The following is a 22,623-nucleotide window of genomic DNA, read 5'->3' as shown; positions in this document are numbered from 1 at the left end:
CGGGGGCTGGGGGGGGGAGCGGAGGCCGCTGTTAGAGCCAGCGGGGGAAAATGCCGCCGCGGGGCCCCTCCGGCGGGGGGTGGCGGGGTGCGGAGGCCTGCCCGGCGGGAAGGCGTTTCCATGCCCCGGGAGTAAGAGGCTGCCGGCTGGGAGACACTTGGTTTCGCTGTGTGGAGTCGTTTTGTTTCTAGGCCGGGTGCAGCAGCTATGTACCCTGCGTTCACGAGCAAAATAGTAGCAAAATGCTCCCATTTTTCCTCAGTATGTATGAATGGCACCTGTGGCAAGGAGGCCAGCACGGAAAGGTGATGATGCACACATATCTTCCACAAGGGACACCTGCAGTCATTCTGATTTGGTGGTAATAAAAGCAAAAGAAAAAAAATCACACTTTGTTTTATTCTCAGTGATGCAAGACATCAGCTTTTTCACAGTTGAAAGCAGATTGGTACCTTAAAACTGCAACACGATGCAGTTATAACTGTGACCTTTTTTTGTGCAATGCAACTGTTGGCAAACAAATACATGGTATCTGTTCAGATGAAATGAAGTAATGTTTCAGAATTTTGTGTTTGGGTGGTTTTTTGAACACCTCTGTGCTATTTTTTTCTTTATTTCAGGGTAACCAACCAAAGAAGTTATGAATATCATCTGTCATCTAAAGTTGCCGGGCAGGAACTGTATTTTCTTTCATTTGGCTTCTTTGACCAAGCAGAGGAAGTGCAATAATCTCTATAGGCCTTACTCAGGATATTGCCGAACTCAAGTCAGTTGTACACGAGATAGATGCCAAAGGCTGGATTTGAGTGGAAATACTAGAAACTGGTTTTTGACCGGAAGCCCTGACTCCTATAGAAACTTCATCAGTAATGGACTGAGATGTCTTTTGAATGTCCCCAATGCAGAAGCATACAAGAATGCACACCACAGTTTGGGAAGGTTTTGCTTCCAGTCTTCTTGTCCATTGGGGGAGAAGATCACATCCCTCCAGTTCAGTTCTTTAGGGCCACTCCCACGTCATTTTTCTGCTTGGAACATTCAGATCATCAGGTCTTTTCACACATCACCGTCATTTCAGGCCGCACCAGTTCCTCTTTTCTGGATTATTGTTAAGCCGGCTCAGAAATTATTTGCTATCATTCTTGGCAGGTAAAATACTATCTTACTTCCTCTCTCAGTGTAAGACCCCATTATGCAAAGATATGTGCATGAGTTTGTGGAGAATGGTAGGTGTATTTGTAGTGTTTTAGTATCTGTGCAAAATTTTGTAGGACTGGGAGCTAGGCTGACAGTTTGCTCAACAAGAATTTTTTTCCATTATCAGAGGGATTAGATGTATCTTTTGCTCTTTTTGTTCTCATTTACATGTGGTAGAGGGAGGTGAACCAAGACAATAAGGGGCATTCCTTCTCCTGTGGGAGGGAAGAAATGGAGTGGAGTAGAAGCCGATTACAGTATAACCTTCCATAAGCTTTTACGTGAGGCGAGACTGTAGTAGAGAATACAGGAAGGGCAGACACTAACAAATTCCTTTCTATGTCCTAAGTTAACACTGTTTGTATCTTACAGGAGTATAAGAAATTGGTGGAAGGCACTTCCTCCTAATAAACGGGAACTTTTTAAAGAAAGTGCAAGAAAAAATAAATGGAAGATACTCCTGGGTGTCAGTAGCTTAGGAGTTTTATTTGTCGTGTTTTATTTTACTCACTTGGAGGAGACACCCATCACTGGGCGTACTCGGCTGTTGGTGTTTGGAAAAGAGCATTTTAGGGAACTGTCAGAGATGGAATATGATATGGTAAGATTTTAAAGAAAAATTCAAAATACTCTAAAACTGTTAATACTTTTTTTTAGCGATGAGATAGTCCAATTAATGAGATGGGCAAACAAACCTTGTGGTGGCCTTGATAAGTTTTGAACATCATGCTCAGAACCCTGCAGAGCATCCCCATCAGTTACCCCTTCCTCTTGTCCCCACCCTTTTTAAGAGTTTGCTTTCCATCAGCAAACTGCTCAGGGGCACATGGTAGTTAAAGAGTACATTACATGTGTGTAGCAAACATTTCTAACTCTGTTATTGTAATATAACAAGAAATACAGAAATCCGGTAGAAGCAATAAAAGCATAGGTAATAGGTATATGCTGAGATCTCTCTCATTTTCTGTGCCGATTTGAGCATTCTTTGGCACTTGTTTAAGGTCCTCTCTTCTAAGCTGTCATTTTGTAAGGTAATACTCTCCACCTGCATTCAATTCTACTTCTTTTTTCCATTGGATCAGCTCATTTTTCTTTAATTGCTTTCTTTTAAACTGTCCATTGCGCTCATTTCTGTAGCTTTGAGTTCTGCGGCTTTCTGTTCTAAAGCCAGTGAAACTTGATAATCCATATACAAATGTCACTGTATTCCTGTCTGACAGAGAATGTGAGTTAAGAACAGAAGTGCAAGGGTATGTTCAAATTACATCTTTTGTATAAATTTGTCCACCTTACAAATTTCAACAGAAATATACAGATACAAAAAAGTTATAAATTCAAAAGGAAATTCAGGAAGGTCTAGAAAGGTTTGCCAAATTGTGATGGCAAGCTTAACTGTGTACTAGGGAAACGCCAGATACAGGAGGTTGTAGGACCAAGTTTATACCATCTTATTTTTGATACGTGGTCAGTTTATGTACTTTTAAGTTTATTAAATCTTAATTTGTGCATCTGAAAGCCTGAACTGTAATATATTGGCTTTGGCTATGTGAAAGAAAAATGTATTAAAACTTAGATTTAACTAAGTTGTGTGTAGCCACTAAATTAGTTTACCAATTAGTCATGTACTGTGTGTTTGTTCTGCATGGCAATCAATGATTTATTATTTTTTTTTAGTGGATGGAGGAATTCAGAAGTAAAATGTTACCTGAGACAGATGCACGCTATCAGGTTGTGGAGAGAGTTGTTCGTCATTTATCTGAAAGCAGTAAGGACATCCCACAGGTCTCAGCACTCAAGTGGGTCATCCATGTGGTAGACGAACCAGGTGTAAATGCTTTTGTGCTTCCAGTAAGTTGAACCCAATACAAAAATTATTAGTAGTACTGAAACAGCATTTTGTTTATATGTCTTCTACTTAATTTTCACTCTCTTCTTGTTTACAGAATGGCCAAGTGTTTGTTTACACTGGATTGCTAAATGCAGTTTCTGATATTCATCAGCTGTCTTTCATTTTGGGACACGAAATAGCTCATGCTGTGCTGGAGCATGCAGTAAGTATTTAACGAAAGCTGTCTAAAATTCTTAAATGAATTCTAATTACTTTAATTAAGATTTTTCCTATCATTACCAACCACAGTTTCAGTGTGACCTTTCCAATTAATGAAAAATTGAGTTTGAAATGAGAGTATTCTGCTACAGTATATCCTTACTACTCACATAGTACTTAATAACTGGCAGAAGTCCTGTAGTAGTCAGTGTTAGCACAAAGTCTGCCAGTGCTTTTTTCATATCTGTACAGGTGGACTACGGCTCACTGTTAGCAATCATTTAGAGCTTGGTCTGCAGATGCCTCTCCTATAGTGCAGACATAAGGAACTAGAGGCACTCAGCAACTCGGTTTGTTACTCCTACACATGTTAATATCTACAGAAGGGCATATACTTTAATAAATTGTTCTAAAATACATGATAGTTTTATTATAGTAGCACACAGTTTTAGATTGCCAAATTCTAACTGCCTGGAGCTTGATTCTGCATTTGCAGATGATTGCTTTCACAGACTTAATTCTTCCATATCCTGACATGGATGTGTTGAAATTGGTAGTTCTTTGCCATTTGAACAGAGTGGATGTAATAATTTTGTTGTGCTTTGTAGGTACTACTATGAAAAAAGAGGATGGTATAGAAATATGGTTCATATTGTTCTAGGTTGAGGTGATTTGCTAGAAGGTGGTGCTTTGCATCCAAATTGATTTCTTTCTGTGCATGTCACTTTAAGAAGTTGTATTCATTACCTATCCATCAGTTTTAGAAGACATAATGAGAAGTTTGCAAACATGAAGATCCTGCTAAAATTGCAAAACTAATCTGGAAGTGGGTAAATACGCTTTGAAGGCAATGGAAATACAGAACTGCTTTACTGCATCTTGTATGATTTTGGATGAGCAACAGTTCACATAATAGTTTCTTGGGCTCAGTTGAGCCAAGTAACTTGTTAAACTTCTAAAAAAAGTATTTCTAATAATAAAAAGAACTTACCTTGTTTGTATGGAACCTGTGTCACTCAGCTGGCATGGAGAAAAGTATTGCATGGTCCAGCTTGTAAGCTGTGCTGGTTTTGGCTGGGATAGGGTTAACTTTCTTCATAGCAGCTAGTATGGGGCTGTGTTTTGGGTTGTATGGGGCTGTGTTTTGGATTTGGGCTGGAAACAATGTTGATAAAGCAGGAATGTTTTAGTTACTGCTGAGCAGGGCTCACACAGCACCAAGGCCTTTTCTGCTCCTCACACCACCCCACCGGTGAGTGGGCTGAGGGTGCACGGGAAGTTGGGAGGGGACACAGCTGGGACAGCTGACCCCAACTGACCAAAGGAATATTCCATACCATATGACATCATGCTCAGTATATAAAGCTGGGGGAGGAAGAAGGAAGGTGGGGACATTCGGAGTAATGGCGTTTGTCTTCCCGAGCAACTGCTACGCCCTGCTTCCCTGCAGATAGCTGAACACACTGACGGGAAGTGGTGAATGAATTCCTTCTTTTGCTTTGCTTCTCCGCGCGGTGTTTTTTGCTCTACCTATTAAACTGTCTTTATCTCAGCCCACGAGTTTTCTCACTTTTACTCTTCTGATTCTCTCCCCCACCCCACCTGGGGGGAGTGAGTGAGCAGCTGTGTGGTGCTTAGTTGCCGGCTGGGCTTAAACCACGACATAAGCACTCGGACCAATTTGTCAAATAGAGCTCTGAAAAACAGAAGAATTTCAATTTCTTTCTTCAGGATCTCTCAGTTTCTGAAATCAAAGGAATGCAACAGAAAATAAAAAATAAATATATTATGCCTACTGTCGTCTTATCCCATTAGTGTTCCTGTCTAAATGGTGGCTCTCTCCTCTCAAATTGATGTAGAGAACAGTCTTCTAGGTATTTTTATAGATTTTTTTTTTCATTCCACCTGAGGTGTTTCATGGCCTTTTTACTGAAGAACTCTGTCTGCATGCTGCCATCATCTTATTTCAAGCTTTGAATCTCTCAAACTGGGAGATAGCCAAAACGTATTTGCTCCAGCTGTATTTATGCAGTTGATGTGGATTCTAGACTGAAAGTACCTTGTATCTAACTGGATTTTTTTTGTGCGAGCAGGGGAGCTTGTGCTTGCCCTGTTCCCGTGGCTGCATAGAAGAAAAATCAGTGATTTTTAAAGTGTTTCCAAATTCTATTATGTTCTAAAGAAATGTCAGACAGTAAGGAATGAAACCGGGACAATTTCTGTTTGCAGGCAGAGAAAGCCAGCCTGGTGCACTTCCTGGATTTTCTATCACTCATCTTTCTCACTATGATTTGGGCCATCTGTCCCCGTGATAGTTTGGCAGTTGTTGGCCAGTGGATTCAGAGCAAGTTGCAGGAGGTAAGGCTGATGTTTCGTATTATTCTTCCTGAGTTACATGGAAAAACATTTTTCATCTTGGGGATATAGTACCACTAAATAGTATGTTTGGGGAAAAAGGCAAGAGGAGAAATATTATAAGCAAAAATTAATAATTGAGTATGTTTGTGAATGAAATATGTTTTTGTAAATCTGCCTCTGCTTTAGTTGATACATATTTTCATTTGTCATCTTGAAGAACTTTACATCTCCCTAAACAACTGGATTTAGCTGGACAGGCTCCAAGTACTTGCTTGCCAATTAAGTTAGATGATTGTCTTTTTGAAGTGTAGCTCACCCTTTAAAGTTGTGTATGTTGAAATGCCATGTTTTTATTTTGAGTAGTTCTTAAGTTGTTTCTAAACCAAATAAAGTATATGGAATTCCTTAAACACATTGTTAGTGGTAAGAATGGTTTCCAAGGTAAGAAAATTGAGAATCTAAACACTCTTTTAAAGTATAAACCATGCTATAATAAAACTTACTGAAATGATCTTTTCAGGCAGCATATATTTCAATAAAGTAAAATTCAGAGGCTTTGTGGTGCCAGTTTTCTTCAGCAGTCTAATTTACTCTATGCCTCTGGACAGTTATTGATCCATTTCTTTTTAAAAAAGTGGTGTTTTTTAAGAAGAAATTTTGCTTGCATAGTAAAACTTGAATCTGAATTTAAGTGAAAGAGCTCTTTGGTTTCTTTGAGTTCTCTCAATGCTCTTCCTGAGATTTCCCCCAGTTCCTCAAAAACATGAAATTAAACATAACCAATCTGTTTTGGTAGTTCTTATGCTAATGGGCAGATGTGTGGATTCTGAACATATCCAATCTCTTTAGAGCTAATGTATTTGTACAAGTAGCTAAGAAACCAATACATTGACGAATGCTAGCCAGCATTTTGAAGAGGTGAATAACAAAGTGTGAATCAGTCCTGAGACTGCTTATAATTTAGACAGCAAGATTTAACTCCCTGTCAGCATCTTTTCTCGTCTTCTAGGCTAACAGCAACTGATATTTTGGCATTGTAGATTGGAGTTGTGCTTTAGATTGCAAATGGAATCTGTGTTTAAGCTCATAGTCTTAGTGTGCTGTGGGAAAGATCTATCATGTATGTGATTGTACTGTAATGTCCTGGTTTAAAACTCTGGTCAAACTCATCTTCGGTAACGTTAAACATATCCATATATAATGCAGAATAAATAAGTGGTTAATACTGGCAAAGCTTTCATCCCATATACAAGAGATGCTGAATAGAAATTTTTGTTTCTGTTAGTCACCCGGGAGTGCAACGTCTGTTTGTTTGCTCCATTCAACGTTTGCCTATTGCGCTTACGTGAACATGAACCTTTCTGTGTGTTTTCTCAGGATGTTCCTTTTCCTCTTTTTAAAGTTTTAGCATCTCACTCTATGAAAGGGTTATTTAAGCCACATTGCAGTACTTGCTTCTGTTTCATTCTTTTATGTCCTCAGAGGCTTAACGTTTTTACCTACTGAGTATTTACCTACTGTTTATTTTTTATTATTGACTATAAGTACTTTCCAGTGAGTCTTAATAGGCCTTTTGGCATCTTAGCTTCACTTCTGCTTTTTTTTCTCCAAAGCTAGTGGGTTTGCTTGCCTTAAGAAATTGTTAAGTTCTTTTATGGGATTCATACATTGTTGTTCTTTAGTCATGTATTTCTGAACTGAAACATGTTGGCTTTGGTTTTACAGCAGCTGTTACTTTATATGGGAACTAAAGCCTAGGAATTATTCTTGGAATAGCACAAAGCATGACTCTCAGTTTTACTTATGTCCCGCACAGTATTATGTACAGTTACAGTACTTCATGTTTCCTTTGTTGTCCACCTCACACCATCAGATTTGTATTTCATGTGGAAACTGGTGATTTTGGACAGCCAACTTAAATGAAACTTCCTTTTCTTTAACATACACAGACAGCTCTGGTAATTGATTTGAAATATCAAATCCATCTTCTTTATTATGTCCAATTTCTGACAAGGATTTTAGATCAGAGTTTGAAGATCTAATATTTCATTCCAGCACATTCACAGAAGATTTAAAAAAATTCGGTTTTCAGTAGCAGGTGAATAGTATGTATGTTAGATGCCTCAGGACCCTTTTATGTGACCACTGCTGAGACTTTATTGGCTAGAAGCACACTGTGAAAGAGAGCCCAGGCTTTCTCAAGAGATTCAGGTTACCTTATAGTTTAAGTTTTAGATATGAAGAAGAAACACATAGCATTCTCAAAAATTGCAGAGGATGCGTTTCTTATATGTTAATGAAATTTTGATAATGATCAGTACATAACAAATCTGGAACCATACTTGATCATAAGCTATATCTAGCATAAGAATTGCTATATGGAATTACATCGGAGTCTCTTTAGGCTCATAGTTTGTCTGTGACTGGCCAATAGCAGATACATAGAGGAAAAGTAAAGGAAGTAACAGCAATTATAGGGTGATAGGAAGTAACAGCAATTATAGGGTGATAGGAAGTAACAGCAATTATAGGGTGATAGTTTCTTCAGATGCCATCCCTGCTTCCGCAGTCTGCAGCAGGGGTAGATCCTGACCTAAAGATTGCATTAGTGTTGTGTTTATTTTTAAAAATACAGCCATATTCTTGCAGGCAGTATTGGGATAGATATACAGGTAAATAGTAATACCCTGGTGTTTAACTGTAAATGCAAATAAAACTATTTAAGGGGTAAGAGTTTAAATGCTGATCTCTTTATTGCCATCTTCTTGCTGTCCCAGATCTTTCTGTCTAGATGGTCTATTAAGACACATGCATTCAGACCATTAATTTCCTAGTTCTTAAACTTCTGCAAATCTTTTTTGAGATGGATGCTACCTCTTCTTATTTAAAATTGTTGTAAATCTCCCAGAGAAGAAAATCACTCGTGATTGTAACTGAAGAAATAGGAAACTGCCTGCTCGTGTAAACCTCTGTTCCAGTTAGTGCTTTGGGTAGTCCTGTTGCCTGTTACCAATTTCATTTCCCTGAGAAATGTTTAGTAATTAAACAGATAGTTTATCTGGCTAACTGGGAAATGGTGCTTCAGGGATATATGACAAGACTAGCCAGGGATTTCTTTGCCATTTAGTGAATATACGCCCTCCACTAGACCCAGAGCACTCTTCAAGGCAATGGAAATATATGTTCCACTTCAAATAATGACTTTATCTTCAGAGGATTATAAAAATAAATTTATAATTGCAATGTTTAAGGTCTGTAAGGAAATGAAGAATTTAGAAAGTGACCTCGTCTACGCTTACTTATAAACCAGTGTTTGTGGCTTGAAAAAACCTCTAGATGATCAGCTTTGGTTGGCTTTTATTTTTGACCTAGAAAAGAAAAACTATCAGTATTACTTCAGAAAGAAGCAAGAAGTTGCAGGTATCTTTATGTACTCAAGGGATCGGACCACTTCTTTTGGTATTCTTCATTTCTATCTGTTCTTTCTTTTTTTTTTTTTTTTTTTTCTGGAACGTATAAGGAGGACATGTTTCTTTAACCAGATAAAGAGCTGATAAAACCTTTTTCTCTTTGCTAACCATGCACGTCCCCATTCTTCAGTTGATATTTCCTAATCGATGCCCAGAGCAGAATGTTGTGACATGTTCCTTATCTCTGCAGGAGCAGGCTGTTTTAACAAGTCCTGATTTGCATTTACTGTAACCTGATATAGTAGGGCAAGGCTGCCCAAATCTACATGAATTATATATGCCAGAAGATCCCGAGTTATATGACTAAATAACCATTTGAGAAAACTACCACTCTTTCTTAGTGTGTGTTAATACCATGTCATACCCTAGAAAAAAAGAGAGAGGAGTTGGTCAGATTTATGTCTTCTAGTTTGATTTCTCAAGGGCAATTTGCAACTTGTGTTGGGGGATAATTGTGACATGGGAGTGATTTCTGTGTGAAAATGTTTATGGCTACATTCCATACTGTGGGCTGTTTACCATACCAAATAGATGATACCAGGTTTAAAGACAGTCCTCATAAAAGTTTAAGGGAGCCACTGGAATTTTTTACATATAGTAAAAAATCTTAACGCCAATTTTTACATACATACAAAAATCTTAATGCCAATAAAAGTGAAGTGAAAAAATTCTAGTTTAAAGTTGACATTGACCTTCAGGTTGCTGCAAAATGCTGTGAGACTGGCTGATGAGAGGGGCCATGAAAATATGTGTAATTTGAATTAATTTGAATTAATTTCCAATGAATACAGGATCAATGAGTTACATGTAATGGAATTAAAGATTACATTAAGAAAATTAATACTGATCACATGCTATGTGAACACGATAGATAAACACCTTTTCTTATGAGAAGGTTAGAAAAATATCTACAACGCTCTAGCTTTGTACACATTCAAAACCAAGAAATAGAGCTTTGGTGTGCTTCATTGCAGTTTATGTTTGACAGACCGTACAGCAGAACATTGGAGGCTGAAGCTGATAAAGTGGGACTTCAGTTTGCAGCAAAGGTAACTACAACTGGTTTGTTTATTGGCAATTTACCAGACATTTTTCAGTTTCTATTATAATTGGAGGGAGTTTCACACTTCATACAGAAGTAAACTGTGTGTGGGAAGGTTCCCAAATTTTTAAAGATATGTAGATTAAAGAAGTAATGGGAAATAAAACAGTTTATAGGGAAAGACAAAGTCATTCTGGCTAAATTGCGTGTAATAAAATTGAAGTTCGTAAAGTTGTGCATTATTAACTGCACAGTATACTTTCTATGTTGTTTATTACTATTAGAAAAAAAGCTACATATTTATAAAGAGGGGAATGCCAAATAGTGAACTTCTGTAAGTAGGATATATTTAATTGTATGTAAAGGTATAAATTGCCCTTTAGATTTTTGTTTCACTTAGTTTCCATCTATTGTGAGAAGTTCTGAGGAATGCTTTACTACATTGTAGTGCACCTGAAATATTCTGCTCTATAAAATCTATTCTCATAATAATACAGTAAAATTTAAGAACTCTTTGACATTGTGATTATATTTTCTGTGATTGCTGATAATTACAAAGTATATCAATATTATTCTAGTATTTAAAGATTTAGTCTAAATACAGCCGTAAAAATAATGTGGCTTTGCTAAAGACGGACAAAAATTTGGTCAGAAACTACTCAGCATTTTTTTCATAATTTGTTTTTTCAGTCACTTTTTTTTGTCCCTGTGGATTTTAACTCTAAATTAAAGAAACTAAAACAACTCTTTCATTTCTAGCTAAGTGCAATAGAGCTAGATAAGTGTTAGATAACTGTGAGAGCAGCACCATCTAGTGTTAATATTTCATAAGGAAAATTTCCTTTTCTTAATAATTATTAATATTTCTTCAAGGAAGAGTTTTTAAAATTAACTTTGATTCTGCGATTGAAACTGCATTTGTAGTTTAAACTCATCTAAGGGAATAATACAATCCATGAAAAAAATTTAATTGTTGCGTGGGTGCTCACTGCTTTGTAATACCTTAAGATGTAGGGCCATACCAGAAAGAAGTGAGCAAAGTGGTATCTCAGTATTTCTCTACTTGTGCAGATAATCTTTTTATAATAATAATTTTAAGAGATAAATTCAAAGGATAAAGCACCACTTCTGTATTTCTGGGGGAAAAAAAGTAATTTTCTTACCTTCTGAGTACTTGTCTCTTTTTCTCTTATACCAATGAAAATTAATGTAAGAAATCTTGTTCTTTTTTTCCCCTCCACTTAAGGGCAAATATAAAGGAGTCTGTTGGTGATATACAAATGCCATTCTTAAACTCAGTGTTCCATGACTTTCTATGGTTAAATATATATGTCTGTGGAGAGAGACAGGAATTTTGCAGAATTACTATTTTTATTTGTTGTGGATTACACAGATCACCCTTGAAAAAGGCAGTGTAATCACCTACAGAAAAGCCTTTGCAGTTCATTTTTAGAGATATTTAAATATGAATTATTATCACTTTATATTTTTGACTTTAAACTTCTTTCTGTAAATTTGCCTAAATCTGTGGAGATGATTAATTTGTTCTGCTTTGCTGTGTCTCGCAAATAGAATAAGCAGCTGAGTTTTTTTTTTAAAGAACAAGTACATGCCAGAAATTGTGAATCTCTTTTTCTCCTGAAATGCTTAATTCAGGTGTAAGTTTTTTAAGATCAGTGGTATTACATAGATGATAAAAGGAACAAATCCAGCATCTATCTGGATGAGTTTTTTACTGCATTTAGATATTTTAGATAAGCCTTTTCTTGTCAGGTATGAGGGGGACCATCTAAACGGGCTTTAGAGATTTAAAATTTGAGATGTCTTTTGTAATTCAATATCCATTAGAATGTGTATTGTATTACTTAAAAAATATAGTGTTGTATACATTTCCTTTCTGTTTTCAGGCTTGTGTGGATGTACGAGCAAGCAGTGTGTTTTGGCAACAAATGGAATTAGCAGAAACCATTCAAGGGCAGCCCAAGTTACCAGAGTGGCTCTCCACACACCCTTCTCATGAAAATAGAGCTGAGCACTTAGACCGGCTTATCCCAGAGGTGAGCAGAGTTGAAGGAAGTGTGTCTTTTTCTCTTAGGAAGGTTGCCAGAATTACTTTGGTATTGATTCACGAGCTACTTTGGTATTGATTCACAATCCACTCTTCTAGCATCAGGCTTATCTTTCTCTTTATCCTTACAGAAATTTTCTGTTAAAAAGCTCTCAACCTTAAAGGTTTTATTAAATGAGGAAAAATTAAGATAGCACAGGTAAAATGTAATTATGTTCTAGGGTTTGTTGTTTTTTTTTTTTTTCTGATTTCTGATTGAAGTGTAGTATTTATGCTTCTGAATGCCCTTCCTGGTTTACATGTGACATTGTCACAGTTCTCATCCATTCTTTTCTCTTTTTTGCTATTTTGGTAGCCAGTTTTTAAGTTGGATCTCTAAACTGTCTTGACTTCTTTTGCTTTGGTAGCTAGCCCTAGGCTGTCAAATAGAGAATGCTCCATCCTATCCTGTCTCTCTAACCGATGTGGGATTGAATACACCTCAAATAACTGGGCCTCAAAAGAATGTCAGATCCTCGGTAGAAGATTTCTTAATAGTCCTAGTTATGATAGGTCTCTGTAGATTTTTGCAGCCTGCTTTTTTCTTCACGTCTCCGTACCATCACATTAGGGAGCAAATTTTACCGCACTCCAAGGAACTTGAGCTAATTCATGCAATTGCCTATCAGTCTGCAGTCTCTCCTCTGTTCTTCCTTTCAGATTTCCTCTCAGAGGAATGCCTAGTGGATAGCTACTTGGGGATTCTCTTAATTTGATGTGCTACTCGGTGGTAGCTTAAGAACAGAGAACTGTTCCAAGTTTAGTCATCTTAGTTTGCTTACTATTTCTTTAAATAGTGGGGTTTTAACTACAGAAAAATAGCATGGATTGTATTTTGCCTAGTTTTTTCTTTTTAAAAGATGGTGTTAAAGCACTTCACAACAGCACTGTTTTTCAGCAAGCTAAACTGTGTTTGGAAATTCCCTTTCTTATAACCCAACTGGTAATTTTTTCTTCTTACTCTTTTTTTTTTTTTTTAATCTCAGTCAGTCACTTTCAGTCTTTCTCAGTTCCAAACTGTAAAGACAGTTGAAGATTTATTGGCAGAGGGAGCACTAAAATGTTGAGTTGTTTGCTGATTTCAAAGGAGAAAAAAAGATTTTCATGAATCCTATGATGAGAATGAATGCAGTAAATATTCTAAATAATGGCATAAATAAAAATCAACATTAGGGGTAGGAGGTTGGAGACTGGCTAGTCTGAATGCTTTAAATTAATATACACAAATTCTGTACTTTGCAAAAAGAGGTTGTGAGACTGTTTTGATGGATTTTCTAACACATTAGAGCAGCTGAATGGAAAATGATACTTGTTGTGAAGCCTCAATTTTAGTTAGATTGAGCACAAAGGGTTCAGGATCCTTTATTTTCATACAGTTACTGACTGGCTCATGAAGTGGTAATGAAATAAATTACTTCTGATGTTCTGTCTACCCCAGGGCTGAGCAAATAAGCTAAATAACTGAGCAACTGTGTAGAACTGGCAGTCGTGTTATTTCTCTCTTATTTTGTAGTTTAGCAGGTGGAGCAACCTTCATCTTTTTATAGCCACTCTTACTCAAAGAGTGGTGGAGGCTAGGAAATTTTCTTCCAAAAGGTAATTGAGGAGGAGATGTTTTCATTTGTCTTTTACCTTAAACAGTCTTTGGAATAGGATGAGAAAGCAGGGGCTGAAGGCTTCCTGTTTTTAGCAGTTCACTAGATAAGTGAGGTTAATACTACAAAAGTGGAATAAAAATGAAAGAAGGTATATAGAGGTGTTGTTGGAGGCTTCTTGTCTGAAGCATTGACCCCCCTTCATCTGAGAGCTGCCTTCTTGAAGCTGGATCTCAGGCATTTAAAGGGAATTTCAGGGCTTGGTTGTTGTTCAATATCAGCGCCTCTTTGTTTCATTGTTCACATACTTACTGTTCAAAACAGCTTTATGTCTACCATATATTAATGGCTGTTAGATATTCAGAGCCCAGGGGGAGAAGCCAGATTTCAAAAAGGGCCTTTTTATCTCTCTAGTATCTCTCTGTGAAGAAACTGTACTACTTAGACTCAGTATCAGATCCATTGTGAGCAACAACAAGGGCTTAAATCCTAAAAAAAAAAAACCTCTGCTGAGTTTTACCTTTGTACTTGACTTTGAATATTACTTCAGTTAAAATTGCCCTTCCTCTGAAGATATGAATGAAATAGATGGGTTTGTTTTAAAGATGCTGATAAAAATGTTGTTGTGTTTCATATGCTGATGGTTTTGAAGCAGAAATGGTTTTCAGGACAATAGAATATCTATTATTAGACCAGCTACTGTAGCGGGGGGTAATAGGGGCAAGTTTTTGGACTACTCAGGCCACACAGATGTTTCTCTACAGACTTCTAAGCAAGTTCACAATAAGATGCGATCGTATAAAGTGAGAATTTTTCTTCAGGTAATGAAATGGCATGTCTCAATAAGGTGACTTAACAGTCTTGGGAAATGTAGGTTAAAGCAGGCGTATCACAGGGATTCTCTTTTCACATAATTAAAACTCATTTGATTTGCTCCCTGTCTCTTAAAGATCTTGCGTCTGGTTTTCTGAACAAGTTGGAAGCTACAGCCAACCTGAGGAATTAGTAAATAAGAGAGCTATAAGAAGTTATAAAGTGGCACTGTCCTGGAAAAGAAATAAAGGAAATCAAAAAGATTTACCATGTTTTTAAAGGATTTCCCCCTCAGACTGGGAGAGATTTGGACTGTAAACTCAGAAAACAGAATAAAATAAATAGGAAACTGAAATCTCCTAGATTCCTACGTGGAAGGTGGTGAGATGCTCGGTAAAGGCCTATGCGTTTTATTTTCAGAAAAAGAAATCTTAAAATAATTCTGTACTAGTGGGAAGGATGCTTACCATTGTTCTGGAGAGAAAAATTGTGGAAGTGTAGTGCCAGAGAGAAGCTATAGGATCTTCTAGTTCATCTCTGAACCTTTTATTTTAATGTTCTCTGACTTGCTACAGTTTGTCTACCTTTTGCCTAGTTTGCTGTCCAAATAGAACACTGTACATCAGCTGAAGCCTCAGCTATACTGAATAAAGCAGAAGGTTATCTACTGAGCCTTGCTTGCAACACAAAAATTAATCTTGACGTGACATTTGCTTTTTTGGCATCTTGTTGTTGGCTCACATTCCATTTTTGATTCACTGTAACTCCCGTTTCCCACTCTTTCTTGTGGAAGTGCCTTGTTGAGATCGCTTCAAGAGTAATACTAAGTTGTGATATGTCACCTCTGCTGCTTCTCTTTTGTTTGCTAGGTCCATTAGCTTGTCAAAAAAAAAAAAAAAGTTAATTTACTTTGGCAAGATCTGTTCTCGTCAAATCCGCATTGGCTGTTCATTTTTTCTATTATTGTTTGGATAGTTACTGCTTATTCCTCAGCCTGCTAACTTTTGGGATATTAAAGATACGTTTATTCCGTTTCCTTTTCAAAAATGGGTTGGTATATTTGCCCCTTGCTTACGATGTGAAGATTACTTCAGATAGTCCTAGTACTAGAATGTAGTAATGAAGCCCTATCAATGTGAAAACTTAAAGGAAAACAAAGAGTAAAAAATACTGACCTGTGTTTCTATCCTCCCAATAAAGTTGTTAAATATTTTGTCACCATTTTCCTTTTCTGTGCCAACAGAAGCGGTGAAAGATTTGAAGTATTAGCATTATATAAAGGTTGCTTTTCTTCTCTGTCAAGTAACAAACCTATCCATTCTTTTAATCATCTTTTCACTACTACTTCATTTGTAGAACCTGTTGTCTTCTCTATGCCTTCTAATTGTAATTAATTTTGCAACTCAGCATTTCTTTTTTTTTTTTTCCCCTACATTCTTGTGCTATTTCTTAGTTTTTGTCAGAATTGCAAGGTCAGAGCATAAGTCAGCCCTGCCGAGGTAATCGCAGTTTATACACAATCCTTGGCCTGGTTTGCAGACAAGAGAGTGACGTGGCTTTTATACTGAGAGAGCTGACAGCCTGAGAGGTAGGATGCACTCCAAAAGACTGTAAGGGGTTGAGATGTAGCCGTGAGCCTGGTATCTGTGACAGTGGTGAAGGATTAATACGAAGAGCTAAAAATTACTTTTTTCTGTATTTGTCTCTGCTGGTAGGCTTTATATGAAAGCAATAGGACAAGGCCTCCTGAATTCTTGTGCCAACCCCCCTCCCAGCACATTGCAGGAGGTGACTGCAATTGTATTGATAAGAAAAGCAGCTTCACCTTTGTTGCTTACAAGCAGTAGTTTTGATGTTTTATTTGAGATCTCCTGAACCGGTAAGCATGCAGGTGGTCTTTATTCTGAACAGCAGTACTTCTCTCTTAAGGTTAACCTGAAAAGAACAGCATTAAAGTATGCTCAGTTCCCAGGTGAATCTATGTACTCACTCTAGCTAGTTAACCTTGTCTCAGTTCTGTCCGTCTTCTTCATGGAGAACACTCTTCAGTATAAACAGTCAATGAAACATGTTCTTACCATAATATCGAAATGCATGTGCTTCATTAAGAATGCTTTTACTTGGCCTCTTACCCAAACTGTCAAAAAACAATTTACTTGAGCAATATTAAATTACTGGATTTGAAGTTGCTAGTGATTTTGAAAGTACGCTACGGCTGACAATGTTGGGTTGTTTTATCATCCAGGAAAAATGATACTGTAAACTCCTCAGCCTGTTGCTGGCATCTTAATGACATTACAGAACTACTGGCACAAAACAAAATAGTAGGAGTCAACTGAGCCAGGGAAAGAACACTTTCTAACTAGGGTTGAATGTTGCATGGCAGTCACAAACGCACATACAATGACTACTTTCACTAGATTCTGTAGTTATAGCTGTCTTTAACAGCAAGATGACATGTCAACATGGCTTTCCATTCTCTTAACTGTAGTCTTTTTAATGGCACATGAGTTGATGGTGTTGAATAGATGTCTTCTACCTCCTCGGACAGCTCTACATCTAGCAAGAACACAAAGACATCCAGAGGGTAAAAATGTTAACTCTGAAGTACTGTTTTTTACCTTTGCTGTTGTGACTTCAGTATTCTAGATAAGTGAAACTCTAGGTAAGTGAAACCGTGAAAATAGGCCAGGCACTATATAGCCAAGAAAACCAGCGATGTAAAATTGCTAAATTAGTTTAAAAGAGGATTACGTTGCCCTTTCCAGGATACAGCCTAAATCTTTATATTTCCATTGGCCTGAATAATGCTGCTTGACATTAATGCAGTCTTGCAGCAGCTTATGTTCTGGAAGAGAACAAGAGAAAACTTTTGGTTTGTCATAAATGTCAGTTTAGAAATTAATTGGTCACTGAAGCGGAGGAGTGTTCAGCGGTACAGTTACATTTGGTGACTACATGGACGATCATGCTGTAGAAAAACAAATACTGAAAGCTTTATTTGTGTTTTTTAGAAGTTAGACAAGAGGAATATTTGCATGCCTAATCCAGACTTGTGTATCCACTAATTTGAATGCTACATTTCAGCAAGAAACAGCTGGAGAAGCTCTTGCTACATTCCTGGAATGCGTCTTTTTCCAAAACCAGTTGTTAAATTTAAATTCTATTTGTTTCTAGCCATTTACAGTAAACTCTTTATCAGTTCACTGTAGTAAAGTTAGGGAGAAATATGTTTTGGTACCTCCTTATACAAAGAAATGAGTTAAGAAGCTCTGCTCTTCTATTTTAAAATCTGCTGTAGTAAGATGTTCCCAGTGTCTCCTGTGGAAGAATACCGAATTGTTTCAAAATGATGGGCAAATACTTCCGCATAAGTGTACTGGAATATTTGATTTGATATTTCAGCTAAATCTAGTGCATATAAAGCAGATTAAAATTTCTGCTCTGGTTTTTAAGTGCAGTGGTAGGGCTGCTATGAAAACTGTTACTTTCTTCTTCCTCTTTAATACATCTAGAACAAATGAATCAACCCACGCTAACAGTCCCTAGTACTAGTCAGGAGGCACCTGGCTATGACTCAGGACAGGTCTGGCCATTACTTTTCAAGAATCCACGGTTATGAAGAGAAGTGGAATAAAATGTACATTTGAACTTATTTTCCCATGAAAGGATTAAAAATAAAGCTGGATGTTAATCTGCCCATAGCGTTACGCTGTTCACTGAGGCTAAGATACAGATTATACTGCATAAAAGTGACCATTGATTAGTGCTAAATATCAGGCTGGTTTTTGACTTGGTGTTTTCTTGGTGTTTTATTTTGCAAATCTTGAAAAAATAGTTCTCAGCGGAGATGTAGAACCCTCTAAAATTCTACATAGAGTATTTTGCTGTATGATACACAGGAACTTGCTTTTCTTGATTCATTTAAATGGGTCTTGTAGGAGGATCCATGGATACTAGTAGATCTGTGTACAACCGCTTGCAAAGTACTGCATTGGACTTAGTTGTGTGGTACCCATTGTTAGCTCTAAAACAAGCTGCCTGTTTTTATGGACTAATTAAAGTATGTTCAGCTTCGTTACAATGAACACCAACTTAAGCATCCGTCAAAACAGCTGACTTTATACTGGTTTATATAATTTCTCCACAGTGACTTTGAGACGTGAGATTCATCCATTGTCATACCTTTCTCTGATTGCCCACAAGGCAGTGATCTGGGGGGAGTGTGCCTGCGCTAATGGATTTTGATTCTCTGGGAAATTCTTTGGCTCCTTTGTGCCTCTACTTACTAACCTGTAGAATGGAAGCAATGGCACTTACTCAGTGACCAGGAGTAATTTAAAGTTTGGTCTCTTAGTGCTAATCTTTTTATCCAGATAAATTTTTACCTTCTAGAGACATTGTTTTCTCAGAACACTTGGAAGCTGTGTATTCAAATGCTTCTTGGAGACGAGATCATTTGTGTAACTGGACCTTAACTATGCTGATTAACCATCTGGAACTCTGCTCAACAGTTAAATGTCCATTATATTGTTGGAGATTTTTCCCTCCTTTTTTGAGTCAGTCATCTATATATAGCTACTTCAATAATAGAACATATCTGATGAGGTAAATTATTCACAGCCCTTTTTTTCTTGATGCAGTCATTTTAATTTACATGTGAATGTAAATTAAAAGGTAAAAAGTACTGATATGAACAAGTATCCAAAATAGTTGGAGAACTTCCTATTTATTTATGCTGTACCTTTTAGAGTATCCATTCTTTGAAAGGCTGCCTGTGAGAAAATTATTTTCATTTTTCATTCCTCATTTTTTTCCATTGTTTTACCATATTGCTATGTTTCTTCTCAGGAATTCCTGGTTTCTGTTGAAAAGTTGTTCAGTAACAACTCGGGCTCAGTATTATACTCACTAAGCTTTGTGTACAAATGCAGACCTTACGGTAAAAGCCAAATGGCTGACTGAAACCTTTTTTGTTTTTCTTATTTAAATGAGCTTCATTTGTTTTCCTATGTATTCACAGGCTCTTAAAATAAGAGAGAGCTGCAATTGCCCATCTCTTTCTGGACCAGATCCTCGCCTCATTTTCAAACTTAACATGCAACATCTCCTGGAATCATCTAAAGATCAAGAAATCCCAAATTCTACAAAGCAAGATCTCTCAAAACCAAAACTGGATTTTCCTCACACTCAGAAAGTGGAAGATATGCCAGTAACTTTTGCAGTTAAACCTACAAACCAATGATAATAATTTTCACTTTTTATGCAACTTGTGGTCCCTGAAGGTCTGTCTTATAACGCAAATTTGTCTTTGAACCGTAAAGAAGATGTAGCCACTTATATTCTATGTTTCTTTTATGTGACCTCTCACTCAAAGCAATAAGGAACCATGCCCACACAAGAAGAGCAGCGTGTTGGAGCAGAAAGTTTCTTATTCATCAAGAGTTACTAAAATAAATCACTTCTCAGGGGAAAGATAATCTCTTACAGTCCAGTCACACAGTGTAATTTTCAGCTTTATCAGGCTCACCTTGATCAGAGGACAGATGAGCCAGAAGCATCCCTAAAGCAGAGGAAAAAGTACAGTTTTCATCACTTAAGTTGTCTGGTTTATCTTGCTGTAATTTGGGTTAGATCTACTCAGCTTCATTTGAGGAATAATGAGGAGAGCTTACCGCCTGTTCCACATATAGTATGCTTAAAAATATTAAGCTGAGAAGCGGTAATAGCCTATGGGCTAGATACACCCCCACTTAATTAGATGGATTTACTGCTGGGATTTTTCTTCTTTCTAAGACGTTTTAGAATATGGATTGATTCAACATTTTTCTTCAAAGCACCCTGAAAGGGTTGCACGAAGTTCAATTTAAAAAAAGGAGTTAAATAATTTTCAAGGAAGTCTTTCTTCTGAAAGAAACACTGTATAAGAACAATAGCTTGTAGCACTAGAATGCTTTGCAAGGATGGCTGGTTTTTTTTAAATTATTAGGGTGCCTCATCAGAGGGCAGTTTTACTGCAATGACATTTGATTTGGATATATCTGTTTGGATAGAAGTGATTGCTGATGTGGAAATATATTACGTAGTAGACAAATAAGGCAAGGTTTCTTGACTGCACAGCTTTTGCAGCTGTACCTTATCGTAAAAGGGGACTTCTCTTCAGGAACCTGGCATCTAATGCTGAGCATCGTCCCCTACTCCCAATCCCCCTGAAGCCATGCATTTTATACTGCGGAGACCAATATGCACAATATCGGTAAAGCTCTGCCTTTCATGACGGGCTAGCCAGTATAGCCAGCATGTCAATCTTATTTGCACATGTTTGAGTTATCCTTGCATTGCAGTTGATGAAAATATTGAAATGTCGCTCTTACAGGAAGATGCAGAAAGAGGTGGCAGTGAATGAAAATAAAAAAGGGAAATCCCGTTTCTTTATCTGTTAAGATGTATTTGCTATTAGTTTTTTTGTTACCCACTTGTATTAAAGCAAAGATCAGTTTCATGTATGGTAGGGTTTTACATGAAGGGGACATTCAAAATGTTTTACAGTATATTGTATTTTGAAACTTTATTTTTAATATGTGGAGGGAGGCAGACTTTATCATATTTCTTCAATTAAAGCAGAATGCCAGCTTTTAAAAAGGAAAAAATAACCTATTCAGTGCTGTCAGTGAATATAGTTGGAAAAAAGGTTGTGAAACAAGTAGTTCTTTTACCGACTTCAGTTGAACCAGGGTCAACTACCTACCTTATTTCTATTCAGAGGTAAGTTGATCTAGCTGTAATGTTGATGATGCTAGGTCTATTATATAGGTCTAGATTGGCGGCATATTGCTTACAAGCTGTTCTTAAATCTCTGCTCAATACTGCTGGCAAGAGGCAGAAGGTCCAGCCTGACCATTATTCATCCATCCATTTTTATTCTTAGTGACAGGAGGTTTTGTAACAGACATTCAGTGATGTGTGGAAGCATTTGGACATTGTCACCTGAAGGTAAACAGAAAAATACACCATTTAGATTTCCCTGTGGACCTTATAGTTTATACTGCAACACCAAGACCCCAACACTGCTGCCTCTCTCGTGCTCCAGTGTCAAAGCTTGTTTTGTTATCTAGGGCTCGTGGCTGACATGCAACTTGATGCTTGTGTCTGTTAGGACTAAGGAGAACACAGAAGAGTTTTTGTATCATTCAAGATAAGTATGAAACTACACAAATGTCATATTTCTACTGTCTGTTTTAAGTGACTTAAGTATTGCAGTGGAATGCTGAAGATGCAATTTTTAAGTTCACCAAGGGAGATTATTTTTTTTTTTTTTTTAATTTGTATGTAAGTAGTCTTGTAACCATGATGATGGTGATGTGAGAGAAAAGGTTTCAAGGGAGAGGTAAGAGCTTATGTTAGACCGACAAAGAGCTTATGTACTTCTTCCAACTGTACTGGTCTAATAAAACATCTCTCTCTCCTTACATGTGCATACATACACACATATATATATATATAAAGCACACACACAAACACAAGAGTTAGATCTCCACGCTAAAACACGAAAGTCCAAAAATGGGATGTTGAAAATTTCAGGTTTTACTTTACATCTTGAATTATCCCTAATATTTTTCTCAAGTGGTTTGGGAGGGGTTTCTTCTTTCTGCTCCTCTTGTGTCCAACACAAAATGCCTTGTGCTCATCTGCCTCTTCGAGGTCACTTTTTCCTTATATTCTTACTGAATACTATACATTACAACTGTCTATATTGTTAAAGTATTTTCTTTTTTCTTTCTTGAACAGGAAAACTACAAAAAAGTTGCTTTCCAAAGGTTTGGGAAGTCAGAGTAAAAATTGCACTTTTTAAATTAAAGAACATACAATCATTTTAAGTTGTGTGTATGTATTATAATATGTAATATGTAAACTATACTATATTAATAGATTATTAATAATAATAACTATAATTTCAAAATATATCCCTTAGGAAAATACTACGGTTGCAAGCT

The 22,623-nt window shown here is 37.0% G+C and overlaps 1 protein-coding gene across 1 annotated transcript; it reads left to right on the top strand.

Annotated features, from left to right (window-relative positions):
• Positions 1-629: 629 nt before the first annotated feature.
• On the top strand, positions 630-22,500 carry OMA1 (OMA1 zinc metallopeptidase). Its single transcript, XM_059822108.1, has 8 exons — positions 630-1,149; positions 1,570-1,798; positions 2,872-3,045; positions 3,141-3,248; positions 5,474-5,602; positions 10,047-10,121; positions 12,022-12,171; positions 19,653-22,500. The coding sequence occupies exons 1-8, from the start codon at positions 641-643 to the stop codon at positions 19,872-19,874; spliced, it is 1,596 nt and encodes a 531-aa protein (XP_059678091.1). The 5' UTR covers positions 630-640; the 3' UTR covers positions 19,875-22,500.
• Positions 22,501-22,623: the final 123 nt, after the last annotated feature.

This window comes from Gavia stellata, chromosome 10 (genome assembly GCF_030936135.1).
Source record: "Gavia stellata isolate bGavSte3 chromosome 10, bGavSte3.hap2, whole genome shotgun sequence".
NCBI classification, from domain to species: domain Eukaryota; kingdom Metazoa; phylum Chordata; class Aves; order Gaviiformes; family Gaviidae; genus Gavia; species Gavia stellata.
Note: the sequence above shows the minus strand (reverse complement) of the source record. Positions and strands in the feature narration are given on the sequence as shown.